We start from the raw sequence: 14,327 nt of genomic DNA, 5'->3' as shown, positions 1-14,327 counted from the left end.
GTGTGTGTTGTGTAAGTGTAAGTACAGTACACATATTCTGTAACACGGGATGTGTTGCATCTCACAACAACACCGTAAATCATCTTAATGCTGCTTTTTTAATTAAGCATATTCCTATTGTATATGTAAAGAATCTATTGCTATAACTATAGAATTACCAGTAGAATGCTTCTTAAAAACTAATGCATGTTCCCCAGTGCAACTGTGCATGTAGATGTAAATAGTAGTAGTGTGAATGCACACAGATATGAGAACTGCAGTCAAATCTAAAGTCTGTCGAAGTCAACTGTAAGATCTCATGAATAGAAGCAGCCACTATAAAAATAGGTTGTCTGCACTCCATGTTGGAGAAGTAACAAGTGACAGCAGTGGCATGTCAGGATGCAACCTTAAAGTGAGAGAACATTATGAACTGTGCAATGTGTGTGTGTGTGTATGTGTGTGCTTTGTGTGGGGGGTCGCAGGCTATCGCAGTGTACCAAATTTAGAAGTCCCTTTGGTCTCTGGAGAGGCCAAGTCTCCTTTCTCTTTTTGCTCTGCCCCACTCCTGTTGATGAACCACATGCAGAAGGAGGAGGCTTTGTTGCCTCAGTGCCTGAAAAAACATGGTGTGAAATTTAAATGATTTTTCTGTAAACAAGTGTTTACGCTGCTATGAGACAGCCTGAAGTAAAAAGAAAACATGGAAATCATAATCGTGCAGATGATTGAGACAAATGAGCCAAAAGCCAATCAGGTTTTTTTGGGCCTGTACTTAACCAGACCATCGTCATTTCATTAAGGATTTGTTGTTGCTAACGTCCATGTGCAGTCACATGAATATACTGACATTGCCAAACAAATAATTTCTTGCCAACTTTAATTGAATTCAAAGTCTACTTTCTGTGTTTTTCAACTACTGCATCACACAGTCTTCACCAGCAGATGGCGTCTGTTCAGTTGTTATTTTCTTGTGGATGTTTAAATCTAAGTTGATTTTTCCAAACAATCCAGGATCTTTCTCTGACCTCAACCAAATTATGTTAGTGTCTTAAACTAATTAAGCTTTAAGTGTATCAGTGGCTGCTCAGGAAACAGGAATGACTCATTTCTATAACACTCACGTGGCACAGTATACTGACTGTATGTTGTACTGACGGCACAGGTACATGTATAAAGTATGTAACTTAAGATGATCTGTCCCAAACATCTACTCTCTGTCCCAAACATCTACTCTCCTCTATTCTTCTGGAGAAGAACAGACTCATAGATGGTGTTATAGCAAACACACTACGAAAGATCATAATAACATTTACTGCATAACTTTGACACGATCACTGAAGAAGCTGCTGTCAGTTGTGAATTTGTCCTGTTCAATAGCTGCTAGAAGTTCCCAGCGGTGCGATGTGGGGTGTTTGGGAACAAAGGCCCGGTCTTTGTGCGGCGAGCCTGAGGGCAGCGGACCGTGGCTCTTTTAGGGTTTGATTTATAATTGAAAGCTGTGTTTACATCCGCTCTCTCTTATAGCACAGAGTGCAGTTCACAGCCTGATGAAGGAGGAACCCAGAAACTGAACCCATTAAAATAGGAATTTTTTGGAGAACGTAGAGGAAGAGGCAAAGGTTGGGGCAGCCTCGGAGCTGGGTGTTTACATTTAGTTGTACATCAGTGTGTACACCAGCTGTGCTCTGAAAGGAGAGCAAGGAAATGTTAAATCACCTCTGACAGCTGAGAAATTGTCTACGACTTGGTGCTAAAACTTGTGTTGTGGGAAGCTGGGAGACCACGTGAGTTTAGATGTTGGTGGAAGCTAATGAGGAATCATTACAGCTGGTCAGCTTTGAGTAATTACATACACACACTGGCCATTTGTAGACATGCAACGTGACTGTAATTCTGCCAGTATCACATTATATTTAGCTGAAGACCAAGACAGACGGATATGTAAAAATCAACACGACAAACTGCAAGACAAGAAGCAGAAAGAGTAGATTTGTATTAAATCCAGCAACATATGAAATGAATCAGTGGAACTGGGATAAGTTTAAATCCCACAGCCAAATGCAAATCAAATTTGAGACAACAACAACAAAAAAAGCTTTTTATCAAATGACTTTGTAATTTATCCACCATGCAGTAATGATCCTTACAAAGAAAACAAATCCCTTTTGTCATCTAACTTCTTCTAATGGGTGAAAAAATCCAGACAGACGATTACACCCCACCCTGAATGTTGCTATTTAATAAGCGAAATGCTCCAGATTGCTAATTAGCGATAATAATATTCAGCACTTTTGCTTTCATGCAGGCAATCACTTCCTCAGAGTGGGCGTCACCTTTTTTCCAAATGGTACATGTGTTAACTTATAATCAAATTTCTGTAATGATTATGGACAAACTTTGTATACTAATAGGATGGTTTTATGCTTCTACAATTCTCCAGACATACCCACAACAAACAGACATAGCATTGCCAGCTGAGCAGACAGTAACACACACTCCTGTCATCTATTTTCCTACATTATTAATTCACATTGAACTGAAATTCTTGTAACCTTGTAGTGCAGAGGGTTGGATAGTTACATCAGACAGCAGTCAGTGTTCAGTTTATACATAATGAACCATCCCAGTGGCAAACACATACTGACACACATCACAGTTTTCTGGAAATCTGTGTTTTTTCCCTGAGATTCTGCAAAAGCGTTCACCACTTCCCCTCCTGTGCAAATAATGATCCATGTATTAGATTATAAAATATTCATGCAGCTCGTCAAATTCTGTCAGCTCCATTACCTGTTTTGCTCTGTTGAGACTGAAACTAGATGGATTTACAATATTTTCATCCTTTTCTATGTATTACCTAACCTCCATGTCTAATTCAAATCCTTTCCCCTGACGCTCTCTGTCGCTTTTTAACTGCAGTAAGATCTCTATGTTTGCATAATGGTACATTCATCACACTGTTGTGTAACTGCTGTGACCTCGAGTCTCAAGCTGCCCCGAGGCTCCTGGAAATATTGCATTTAATTAAATTGTTATTTCACGAATATTATTTAATTAAATTCAACACTAAAATGTCTCTAAACTATGTAACGGCTATCCAGCTGTTCTGAAAGCTTCAGCAGTGCCATTAGAGGTTAATTCAGGAAACTCCACTTAAGTGTTGTTGGACAGCTGCACGTACATGATGGTGCAAAGACGTGTGAAAGGAGGTAAAAAAAGATTGTTTTACCAATAATAATTATTAAATAAATAAACATGACTTTGGGTCTGAAAGCTAAAATGCAGTGGCAGTGTGACTGCTGTAGATCATGTACTTCATAACTGATAAATTAGGAAATCATAGGTAGAAGCAGCTACTGTGAATCACAGAGGGTGGTTCTTTCAATAACATCATAGATTTACAAGCATGAACTGTGCTGTCCTGAAATAACATGTAAGACTTCACAGTCAGTTCACTGCATGAGTTCTTTTAACAAGCAGACGGCGCCATCAAGTGTTTCCTCTTCGCTCTGCAGCTTTTCTGTTCTTAGTTTCTTTTGTTGTCCAGAGCAGTGGTGGATGAAGTACTGAGAAGTAAAAGTAGCAATACAGCTTAAATAAATACTTAAATACTTAAATAAATGTAATATATAACTCTAATAGCTTTAATATCCAGCATCAGACAAGTATAAATACTGAATATTTATAATTATTTATTCAGCATTTCTTGTTTGATATCTATTAACTTATTAACTATAATGTTGATGAGTTGAGTTTTAACACTAAAGGTTCATAGTAGTAACACATAAACTGAAGTCATGTCTTTACATTTTGCTATCATGCTCTAACGTGTGCTTCCCTCTCTTCATAAACTGCAGCTCTGTCTTGATGCAGTAGCAGTCTGCTCTCGCTCTAACACGCTCCAGGATTTCTCGGACCCCTTCAGCTCTTTGCTTCCTGTTAATCACAAGGAGAGAACAGCCAGTAGCTCAGAGGAGCTCCTCTCTCTCCAAGGCCAGCACGTCAGGAAAATACTGCTGGAGGTCGTGGTCCTTTAGTAAAAGGCTGAAGCCCTCATTAGTCCCTTTTTCGAGCTCCAGAAATGAACCCAATGCTGGGATGGCCTCAGCTGAGCTATGTGTCAACACCTGACAGTGAAGAGGAGCTGAAAAGTGAAGGAAACTGTGTTGAAATCTAAAAATTAGATTGTGTTTGACACTTTCTTGACATCTGTCTTTACTGCACCTGAGAGTGTTTGAAGCCAGCCACCAGTATAATTTCCCCTCCCAGCTCCACTGTGAGCAGTCGTCCAGCAGGGGGCAGCAGACGGACTGCGCTGTATCCACAGTGCATCCCCAGTTCCAGCAGCAGAGAGGGACACACACATCATCCAACACCTCACCTGAGTTGACAAAAGTGAGGCACATGTGCTTTCTGCCCCTGGTTTATAAGCAGAGATGATAAAGACAGCAAGTGTGTTTTCAGTTTCAGGCACTCGAGATATGTTGTAGAGGGAATTTAGCAATAATTGAAGACTGGAATCAAAGTTCTTGAATCCAATATTTCCCTTATTAGTTGTCTCTGTTCTAGCTGATTGTAAGAAATCCTTTAACCTATTTGATCTTTCAGGCTGCAAAACACAATGAGATTCCACTTGGTTAACGTGGGCTGAATAAAATAAAGGAAGTGCAGAAACTTGTTATATTGATTTGTAAAAGTACAACTTTGCCGTCTTCATTTTATGTTTGTGATAAATTACTGAGTTGTTAAGACAGACAAATGACAACACCGAGCATCTCTACTTTACTCACCAATCAGTGGACCAGTGTAGGAAGATGGGTGTGTCTCTGCATAAAGGTCAAAGGTCTCCAGGACAACTTTGCCGTGGGTGCAGTTGGAAAACACAAAAGTGTGAGTGCTCTTTACACACACCCTTCCTTTGACATGGAAACAACTCAGAGGCAAGACGATGTCAGGAAGAAGTAAAACAGCAATCAACCACATCTGAGTGGCTGCAGGAAGCACAGCAAGAAGATACCTGTGGATGCAAGAAGGGAAAAAAGGCAAAAAAGGTTTAAAAAAAAAAGGCTCGTGATATAGTAAATGTTGGTATAAGCCTGTAAAAAACACATTAATCACACTATAATCTCTAATCTTTAGAAAGAAAATTTGTCTTTTAACAGTGAAACTATTTCCTGACACAGAATAGAGACTAGAGATGGGGTACTTGCCAAACTGCCCCGTTGTCTGATCAGGGTCTTATTGTCAGGAACAGCTGGGACTGTCTCTCCTGTAGAACAAGCAGGTGAACAACATACGACAAGTGCCTGCCTCTCTTCAAAACTATGAAAGAAGACTACAGACTACTGCAGCATAGCTTCCTTGGGAAGCTCCAACAGCCGGAACGACATTCCTGCAAACACAAACGACCATGTTTACTGGTGATATATCAGATCGAAGCTGCAGGCTTGAGCTGACGAAACCACCGGAGCTCAAGTGCAAGTTTGTTCATGTTTTGCTGCCAGTGAGAGGATCCTAGGGAGTTTTTGTTGATATTGCACAATTATCACTTTCAATGCCAAAATAGCTGTGTCACAACTGAACCGGGTCTCTACAACAACTCTGAGAAAGATAACTTAGATGTAAAGAGTTAGAACCATACACCAGCTAATTGGGGTAAAATAGGACGCCAACACTTCAAAAGCTTTTCCTACTTTATCCTCATATATTTTCATATACTCATATATAGACAAATCAAATTGAATTGATTATGTTGATTAACATCTTAATTGCAGCCTCTTTAATTGAGTTAACTGTCTCAATAACTAACTAGAGGTCAAAGGTGACAGTTGTTCAGTTCTAATCAGTGAACTCTGCCTTTCTCCAAAGGTGCTCCACATAGTGAAGGTGGCTGTGAACTCCCCAGGGTGACGCTGCCCTCGTTATCTGCTGCTGGAGCGGATCATACTGCGGTTTGTTGGAAGTCCTGCGACTGCGGCTGCGTCAAGTTACACTGGAACAGCTGGAATAACACCGGAAGTAAAGAAAACCCAAGTAAGAGGCTGCAGGAGTGGGAGGATGGACACCAACAAGGTCTGCCACCGGTTTAAAAGCATTTCTTCAGCTATATTCACTTTAAAAAACAATTATTAATGATTTTAAAAAAATAGTTATCTAATTATTTATGTTATGTCCACCAACAGACTGGTTTACTAAATCATGGTTTCCTGATAAATGTTCAATTTCCGCTCAATTAGTCTTAGATAAAGACGAATATTCGCAGCTTATTGATTTATTTTCCTTTTAGCGGGTTAAATGAGTCTGGAAATGTCTTCAGTCTGTAGAGTTTGGCTTCTGTTTATCTTTAAGCAACATATCCAGTGTAATGGCGGTTAATTAGCAATTAGCTTGTTTAAAATAAGACAGGTGTAATAATGATGATTAGCTATTTAGCTAACGTCGCAGGAAATACGCAAACTTATAACGTTACTTTAAGTAGCATCATGGAGAATTAAGCTAAGTTATATTAGCTTTAACTAATCTTGCTTGTCTGTTCTTTTTCTTTCTTTTCATTTAACTAACCACCACCAGTTTAGTTTACAGCTTGGAAATTAAATAGTTCGTAACTTGATCTAAAAGTTTCCAATGTTTTCCCCAGTTGCAAGTTACTAACATTAGCAAACTGCTAAGCTAACTAGCTAGCTTGCCGTTTGTCAGAATCGTGGCTTTGATTCGCTTATTGCTGAAGTTGGGTGATATATATCGTAGTTAATGTTACCAGTCAACACTATTTCAAATCTGCTATCGAGGTTGTGAAATATATATATTTGTGATAACTGAAAAGGTTGCTAACGTTAGCTTAGCTTTTTTTAAAGGCCAGACCCCATAAGACCAAGCTGAGCTAACCAATCAGCTAACGTTACCTGTATTGGTCAAATCTAGACTTAGACTCGTTTCATTAAAAAAAGAGAGTTTGTCTAGTACATCGTAGTACTTTAATGTTATTTTGTAAAGTACTGCAACATTCTTCACTATCAGATATTTTCACCTTTCTTTATTTTAGTTAGAGTACAGGTACAGCGCATTTGGGGCTTTTATTTTGAGAGCGCACCGGAAGCCATTGAAGTGGCTCTGAGTGACTTGACGCTGGTTTGTCCGTCCACAGGCTCCAAAGCAGCGGAACAGGAGAGCAGCAACTGGTTCGTTCACCTCTCCGGTTCTGCTGCTGCTGCTGCTGCTGCTGGAGGAGGAAAACCTACAACCGACTGAGGAGAACGGGCCAAGTGACACGGTCCACGACCAGTTTGGCTGGAATAACGCGCCGCCGAGGGGTCTCCACACATTTGCTCAGGCTGTAATAGTTGAGGAGGACAGCCCCTTCGCCAATGGCAAGTCCGGCTGCAGACATAGGACAGTCTCATCAGCACCATCCTGAGACCGAGTCGGCCGCAGACTCCGCTTTTCGTGAGGCACAGAAATGGATCGAGGTGAGTCACTGAGCACCAGCACAGAGCCCCGCTCCTGTATTCACCCCTCAGCACTTTGCTTCCTGTTAGCGCAGGTGTTTGTTGTCATTGTGTGGCCTTAGTTACTGGTTTGCAGCGCAGTCTCCTCCAAACAGTTGCTTTTTTTATTGCTTCGTCACCTGTTGAAAGATGAATCAAACAGCTGTTGTGTTCTCACGTTTCATGAAACATCCCGTTTGTATTTAAACACATTTGACATTTGCTGGGTTGCAGTGCGAATCAGTCATTAATGTAACACTTGTTGTAAATGTTCTGTGTTGTAACATTCATAACTAACATCTGATAAAGTCACAACTGAATTAAAAGCTGCATATGCTCAATATTAAATATTTAATAATATAACCTGAGAACAATACCATGACATTAAAAATAGAATATAGCACATATTTGTTTTAGACCCTCCTACATGTTGCAGCAGGCTTTCAGTTGTTTTTGGTGAAAGCCCCTGTACAGTAGGTGGGGCTGCTGTGGGGTCTGGTGCGTGTTTGGCTGAAAACAATGAATGCATCATGTGGAATGGATTTTTGCCTCATTGCGAACGTGGTGAACAATAATCACACAAACAAGTTTTTGTTCTGAGGGAATTTCAATCACGACACTCGCCTGCTCCTGTTGCATTTGACTTTGTCATCCTGCAGTGAGCTGTCCTCTTGTCAGCCTTCATAACACTGATGACTGCCTGATTATCTGCTGCTTGTTGGTGGAATGCAGTCACGGCTTTGTAGGTTTACATAAAGGCTCAAAAATCAGATTTAGAGCCTGCTGTGGCACAAAGTTTTCTATCAAGAGTATGATTCAGTGTAGCAGGGGCGCTGATAGGAGTTACTGTATGGAACCTTGTTTATTAATCATTGGCACAGTTGCATTTATGTTTGGCTTTTTGTATTTTCATTAGTTAAAGGTTTTCACTACAGCTAAATAATTTCCTGATCAGCCAATCAACAAAACCCATTATGAATCATATTCTCTTTTTTTTTGTTATTTTGCTTACATTAAGATGATTTATTATATTAATGAGATAATTCAAGTAATATTCTCAGCAACATGATTAAAGAATATAACGATCCAGTAACTCAAAGGTGTATATTTGCTTTTTTACCCAGTCTTCTAAGAGCACCGTGAATACTGTTTGTTTTTCAACCAGGTATGCCGAACAGGTTTTCTCTATTTAGCACTTGCGCAACCACTCCTAATAATGCCAATGTCAATATTGGTCAGCGCTAATAAAGTCACATTAAACAAATTTTATTGGCAAAACTGGCAGCACGGTGGTGTAGTTGTTAGCACTGCTGCCTCACACCAAGAACCCTGGTTCAAATCCACAGGTCAGCTAGGTGCCCTTCTGTGTGGAGTTTGTTCTACCTGTGTCTGCGTGGGTTCTCTCTGCCCACCTCAGGTAATTAGTGACTCTAAATGGCCCATAGGTGTGAATGGGTCTCTGTCTCTGTATGTCTGCACTACGATGGACTGACAACTTGTCCAGGGTGTACCCCGCCTCTCGCCCGATGATAGCTGTGATAGGCTCTAGCACATTATGGTAAATGGATGGATGTCAAACTATGTTGTCACATCTCCCTGCATAGTTAGTATTTATTGTCCTATTTGGTAAGACGTCTCCACCCACTATTTAACCTGCTTAATCAAACAGTCTTATAGCTGCAACTTGACTCTCTGTGTTTTCAAGATGACTTCAACGATCATTTTGTTATACTGTACACGTTATATATCTGATTAGTTTGTGACTAGCATTTCATGGTTGTGTGGATATGTTACTAACAAGCTGACATAGTTATCCTGCTGCATTTTAACTTATCCAAGTGTATTGCATCTCTTATGGTGTTCATAGTGACATGTCACCTTTGAGAGTCTCAGTCCTATTTAGAGGCATCAAGCTCCTCAGAGGTCCAAATCGCAGCTTTAAAAAGACACTACTGACCTAGAATCTCTGACGCAGATCAGGGCTGAAAGCAAAAAGCTGAGAAGGAACTGATACCACCTCTGTTGTTGTTCTTCCATCACCCTTCCCCCATGGGGAACTGATTTCATTACCTATACACACCTGGTGACGGCCCTTCAGTCACCTCGGGGAACCAGAGACAGGTCATTGGTTCCCAAATGAGCAGATCAACACAAAGCCTTAGTCAGCATCCCAACAACCAACATTTTCTTGTTTCTATTTAACTGGTGTATATTTTGGTGACGCCACTCAAGGCTAGAATAAGAGTTTGCAATGCAGCCTCTGTTTGCTATATATTTTCAATGGCAAATCAGAACTTGCAAAGAAACTCCAGCCAGCATCCTTACATCTTTCTTTGACAACTAAACCTTTACTGTCTTTGACTGTACATTGTTGGTTAGTTTAATTTTAGGTTTGTACTCCTTTTGTTGAAGACCTATATTTATAGTGGTAAATTTAAGAAGGCATGTATGTTTTTGGACCATCGTAAGGTGTTGCATACAACAAAAAAACAACACGGACATGTCTTGCAGAGGCATGTTTGAAGTATGACTGTCTCTTTGTGCTAACGTAGGCCCTACGTTCCAGGCAGCTACTTTTTAAGTTTGTTTTGGCTGGTGCCAATAATTTGAACTCTTCTGTGCCCTGGCAAACCACACTCAGACCCTTGAACCTACTGCTGAAAACAGATTTATGCTTCTTTGTCAGCATGTTCTGGTGTTCTGCCTTAGTTGTTTCCACAGTAGTGAGTGATTTATAGTGAGGATTTCAAAACACTGATCCCTACAGCCCCACTGTAACAGAAATTGAATGTGTCCTGAATTGTCAGTCTTGGTCATGCAATTTCTATCTAGCAAAATTCTTCATATTTATTGTAGTTACCCAGAGCAGTAATGGTTTAAATAATATTGCCAGCTATATAAAATATATGGCTGATGGCTTTGATGGAAGACAGATTCATTCAGTGCTACAGTGAGGGCGAAGGTTATCGAATATTAAACTTTGTTTATGATTTCTTCAGTGTAACAGTGCTGGAAACATGGGCACCACACCAATTGTGTCTGTAGTGGTTTCCACATGGCACTAAGCCCAGTTTTTTTTCACCACAGTGTGGAGCAACAACTATTTTAGGTTGGAAAAAATAAATGTGTTCTTACTAAAAAGTAAATCCACTCTTGCAAAATACTTCTAAAAGATATGTCACCATGGGAATAAGCTCAAACAAATAGCAACCAGCATGGTTGTCTGTAAAAACCAATATCTTGAAAAATCTTTCACACCTGCACTTCTTACTTCCTTGACGCCTGCTTGCTTTCACCATCTTGTCAGTGATGCTGTTGCTAATGAGTGTTTAGGCTGTTCTAAACTTCAGAAGGGACTTGAGATGAGGGTGGAAGCCCTCAGTTGGTGAGCTTGATTGATTTGTGTCACATAGCCAAAGGGTGTTTGCAAGAATGGAAACTCATTGATATTGTGACTTTCTTCTTTAGGACTGTTTTGCTGCTGGCAAATTTATTTCAGAGCATAACTGTGAGACAATAACTCAGAGTTGCGTAATTTCATCACTGGCCTTGTTATGATTAAAGACATTTCTGGGATAGAAACATCAAACTGATAAATTAGCATCAATAGTAAGCATTGGGGCAAAGGGAAAAATGTGCCAAGAAAAATAAATGCAGTTTGGCACCTGGGGTTTAATAAGGTCATCTGTCAGCTATACAAAAAGGGAAATACTAGAGCTTAATACTGAAGTAATTCGTGTTGGTTGTTGTCCAGGTTTTAGTTTTGAGATGTGTGCAGCTATTACAAATAATAATTAAAAAATATAATCCAAACTGTAAGATACAGCTGGAACTGATACCCACCCTAGTTTAGGTATTTGTTCTTTTAAGTCCAAACTGAAGCAGGGAAAAAACATATTTTACAAAGACACAATAAAACATGTGGTAATTCCTGTGCAAATGACCTGTAGAAGACATACAGTAGATTAGACAGTAGACTGCAGCGCCAAACGAATGTGTGGACAAAAGCAGATTCTGATTATTTACAACCTAAGTGAAATACTCACAGTAACACCTAATCTGACTGGAATGAGATGCAGTATATCAGGTTAAAGTGCCTGATTGGACTAGACTTAACGAGGGCTCCTGGTGTTTGCAGTTGTAAGCTTGATTTAAACAGCAAAGAAATGGTGAGTGAAGCCAAGCAAAAGAAGAGAGTAGTAGTTGCCAAGGACCCAACAAATGTTAAACACTGATAAAAGTGTGATAAGTTTTTGTAAAAGGTGAATTTGAGTAGTGCTATTGGGTGAACAATAATCACTACATTTAGGTAAACCACAGTGGTTTGCATTAAAACGGACTTTGTACTGGACTGCTGTGGTGATGAGAGAGCTGAACTATATATCAGTTCCCTTTTGAAATGAAGTTTTACAGATCTGGCCATTAGCTTTTTAACGTTCTTAAAACTCAGTTTGTGACATCACAATGAATCATGTTTGTAGTCACCTTTAGTTCAGTTTGATGTACTGTTTAGTTTTTGTTTTTCAGGCACTTCAAGTGGGAAAACTGTTGTTAACCCCTGTGTGATTTTAAAAGAGCATCATGACCTGGTATTTAGCAAAACAGACTTTTAGCCAAAAGGTCACAAGGTTAATCCTACAGAAACAAATGCACAACCATCAGCATCCATTTATCCTGTCCACTCATGTCTGTGAGTGACACTGAATAGGAGGGTGAGTCATACCTAGATTATAAAATGTAAATGTTTTGAAACCATCCTGGTGCAGAATCTATTCTTTGTTTCATTTCATGAAAGCAGCATCATTAGAAATGCAATATCACTCGAAAGATCTGGAGACATTCTTCCTTGATGTCATTCCCAGTCTTGGGCTATTGTCATTCTTTCCTGCAGAGTAGACAGATGTGTCTACTCTCTCTCTCTTTGACTTACTGTCAGTTTTTTGCCAAAGCACCTGAAATGCATTTCTAGAACAACCTAACAAAACATGGAAAATTTGTCTATTAGAGGAGCAGTGAGACTAGATCAACAACATCCCTTCTTTACTTAACTTAATGCCTTGTTGAGCTGGAAATCCATGTTGCCACAACCCACTAACCTCACTGTGCAGCTTCAATGATGAGCTTAGAGGTTGGCTAAATGTATTATTCCAGGATGAGAATTAAGTTTAAACATGCACATGATTATGCTACTGTGCACGATGCATTTCAGCTGCCAGTGTCTTTTCTTTTGCCTGATTTCTCTGCTTTTAAAGATGCATTTTGACATCTGTTGGGGATGTGTTTATGGCTTCAGTTAGCTGAGTAATTTTTAAATGATTTGGCCCAGTGGATAATGTGAATGATGAATCTGATTCATGACGGTTTTATTTTGAATAAATGTATATTACTGTATGCTATTAGAACAGTGAGCAGCAAAGTACTACCAGTCTGTGTTCAGTTTCAAGTTCACTGATTCACCAATGTTCACTTTAGGATGTTTTTGTTAAAGCAGGGGGAGGGCATTGCCAATTTCAATATGCTCTTCATTCATTTCCCCAAAAAGTTTTTTTTTTTTGTCCCCAATTAGCTTTATTTTCTGTACCTATTTTAAACAAACCAATACACATAAATACAGTGCATACATGCTTTTATGAACACATGTTCGTGTTAGCAGTGAAAGGTGATCATGTGGTTAAATGGGAGATCAGCCTCGTCCCTCTCTACTGTTTGTCCAGGTTTGTATGTTTATAGTCACTAAGATAACATCCATCCACTCGCAGTTACTGCACATTTTGTAGTTTTTGGAAATCCATTGTTTTTATATAAACAGTCAACTGATGAGGTCTGGCTTGTCATTACTGCTGATGATTTTGAAGCAACACCACTTTTAGCCATTCTGGTGTTAAACTTTATCATTGCTATGACGGATTTGTATAATGTCTTTCATATCAAGGAGTTTTCAAATGGAGCAGTGGATTTTCTGGCTGCTGTTCATCTACAGTAATGACAAAGTGGATATGTGAAGGCCAAAATAGATAGCACAGCTAACAGGATGCTCTTCTAGCAGAGGAGGGAAGAAAACTTATCTAGTAAAATCCACAGCTACTTCATTTTACAACCAAATATATTTAAATAAATTAGGTCAGTGGACTGAAATAAAAGCAACATTGTGTAGGTTGATGACAGCTTATTACATACAACAATATCTATACAAAATGAATGTGTTTATTGACCGTAGTAAAAACACTTGCTGTATCATTTCATTAGCAAAATGGGGTGTTTAACACATTTTTCTTCTATGTGACAACTTGTACCAGCTTTAAGGTAGGGTTGGGTGATGTTAGAGCCTGATGTTGCTTGTCTTTCTGTGACAAGGTGAACGCATGGATCTTGTTAAACTGTCAGGTCTGTGTGCTCACTCACTGAAAGAGGAAAAAGAGATTTCAAGGAGGAGAGAGCAAGGCATCCTGGCACTCAAACTGCAGTGCGACACACACAATGAAGATGTGGGTGAAGGAGGTACGGCCGGCTGTGTGCCAGGGCTGCACAGCTACTCTCTACAGGGAAGCTGTTAACAATTGTTGCTGCCTGCCACACTAGCCACTGTGAAAAGAACTATAGCTGACAGATGATGACAGCATGTTACTTTGGGTTAGTCAGTATTAATTTGTCTTTTGTAGTGTCAGTGTATATACAAACATAACTCCCTTTTGATTTGAAGTTGCTTTTTGGTAGTGTGGATGAAGACAGCAGTGGATTGGATGTTTGCACATATTAGGCCAGGCTCTCAGCACCCTGATAGACAATGTGACTGTATTTAAAGCGTATCATACAATAATGAGAGATTTAAGGGGAAAATAAAAGGTGAAGAGCCAAAGAAAT

The 14,327-nt window shown here is 39.6% G+C and overlaps 2 protein-coding genes across 7 annotated transcripts in view; one reads left to right on the top strand and one right to left on the bottom strand.

Moving 5' to 3' along the window:
- Positions 1–3,570: 3,570 nt before the first annotated feature.
- LOC113160189 (transmembrane O-methyltransferase homolog) lies at positions 3,571–5,012 on the bottom strand. The gene is given in 4 exon segments (XM_026357288.1): positions 3,571–4,130; positions 4,213–4,328; positions 4,331–4,363; positions 4,773–5,012. Coding segments are annotated over 4 exon segments (522 nt in total). The 5' UTR covers positions 4,966–5,012; the 3' UTR covers positions 3,571–3,950.
- A 2,152-nt stretch (positions 5,013–7,164) lies between these two features.
- Positions 7,165–14,327, top strand: part of LOC113160188 (LIM and calponin homology domains-containing protein 1) — a 65,361-nt gene continuing 58,198 nt past the window's right edge. For 5 of the 6 annotated variants that reach the window (XM_026357282.1, XM_026357286.1, XM_026357283.1 and 2 more), the window contains exon 1: positions 7,165–7,448. In XM_026357282.1, the coding sequence (XP_026213067.1) occupies positions 7,347–7,448 (102 nt within the window). In that variant the 5' untranslated portion in view covers positions 7,165–7,346. The remainder of the gene's footprint in view (positions 7,449–14,327) is intronic. The other variant, XM_026357287.1, reaches the window with a different exon arrangement.

Source organism: Anabas testudineus, chromosome 10, assembly GCF_900324465.2.
Source record: "Anabas testudineus chromosome 10, fAnaTes1.2, whole genome shotgun sequence".
NCBI lineage: Eukaryota > Metazoa > Chordata > Actinopteri > Anabantiformes > Anabantidae > Anabas > Anabas testudineus.
The sequence above is the reverse complement of the archived record's forward strand: the minus strand, read 5'-3'. Positions and strand labels throughout refer to the sequence as shown.